Raw genomic sequence first — 268 nt, 5'->3', positions numbered from 1 at the left:
AAATGGATGGAAAAGCGGGGGTTTTGTGTAAAGCCAGGGAGAGGAGGAGGATGGGGGTGGCGAGGAAGGACAGACCCCACAGCAGGAGGAGGCGAAGGGGCTCCATCGCGTGGGGGGGAGGGACTTCCAGGGGATGGGGACAGGTTCTCCTTGAATGTCCACCCCTCACCCCCCCGCAGGAACCGCCCCCAAACCACCCAAAAAAAGGGAAAACCAACCCAAAAGCAGCCAATGGGGAAGGAGTTGTGCCATTTCCGGGGGGGGGGGG

General features: G+C 61.6%; 1 protein-coding gene across 2 annotated transcripts in view; it reads right to left on the bottom strand.

Annotated features, from left to right (window-relative positions):
* Positions 1-182, bottom strand: part of LOC106892498 (chromosome unknown open reading frame, human C19orf38) — a 6,658-nt gene extending 6,476 nt beyond the window's left edge. Inside the window, exon 1 of one of the 2 annotated variants that reach the window (XM_014949721.1) lies at positions 76-182. In XM_014949721.1, coding sequence (XP_014805207.1) covers positions 76-106 — 31 coding nt within the window. In that variant the 5' untranslated portion in view covers positions 107-182. The remainder of the gene's footprint in view (positions 1-75) is intronic. The other variant, XM_014949722.1, reaches the window with a different exon arrangement.
* Between the last annotated feature and the right edge of the window lie 86 nt (positions 183-268).

The sequence above is a fragment of the Calidris pugnax genome, unplaced genomic scaffold (assembly GCF_001431845.1).
Source record: "Calidris pugnax isolate Ruff unplaced genomic scaffold, ASM143184v1 scaffold192, whole genome shotgun sequence".
Classification (NCBI taxonomy): Eukaryota; Metazoa; Chordata; class Aves; order Charadriiformes; family Scolopacidae; genus Calidris; species Calidris pugnax.
The sequence above is the reverse complement of the archived record's forward strand: the minus strand, read 5'-3'. Positions and strand labels throughout refer to the sequence as shown.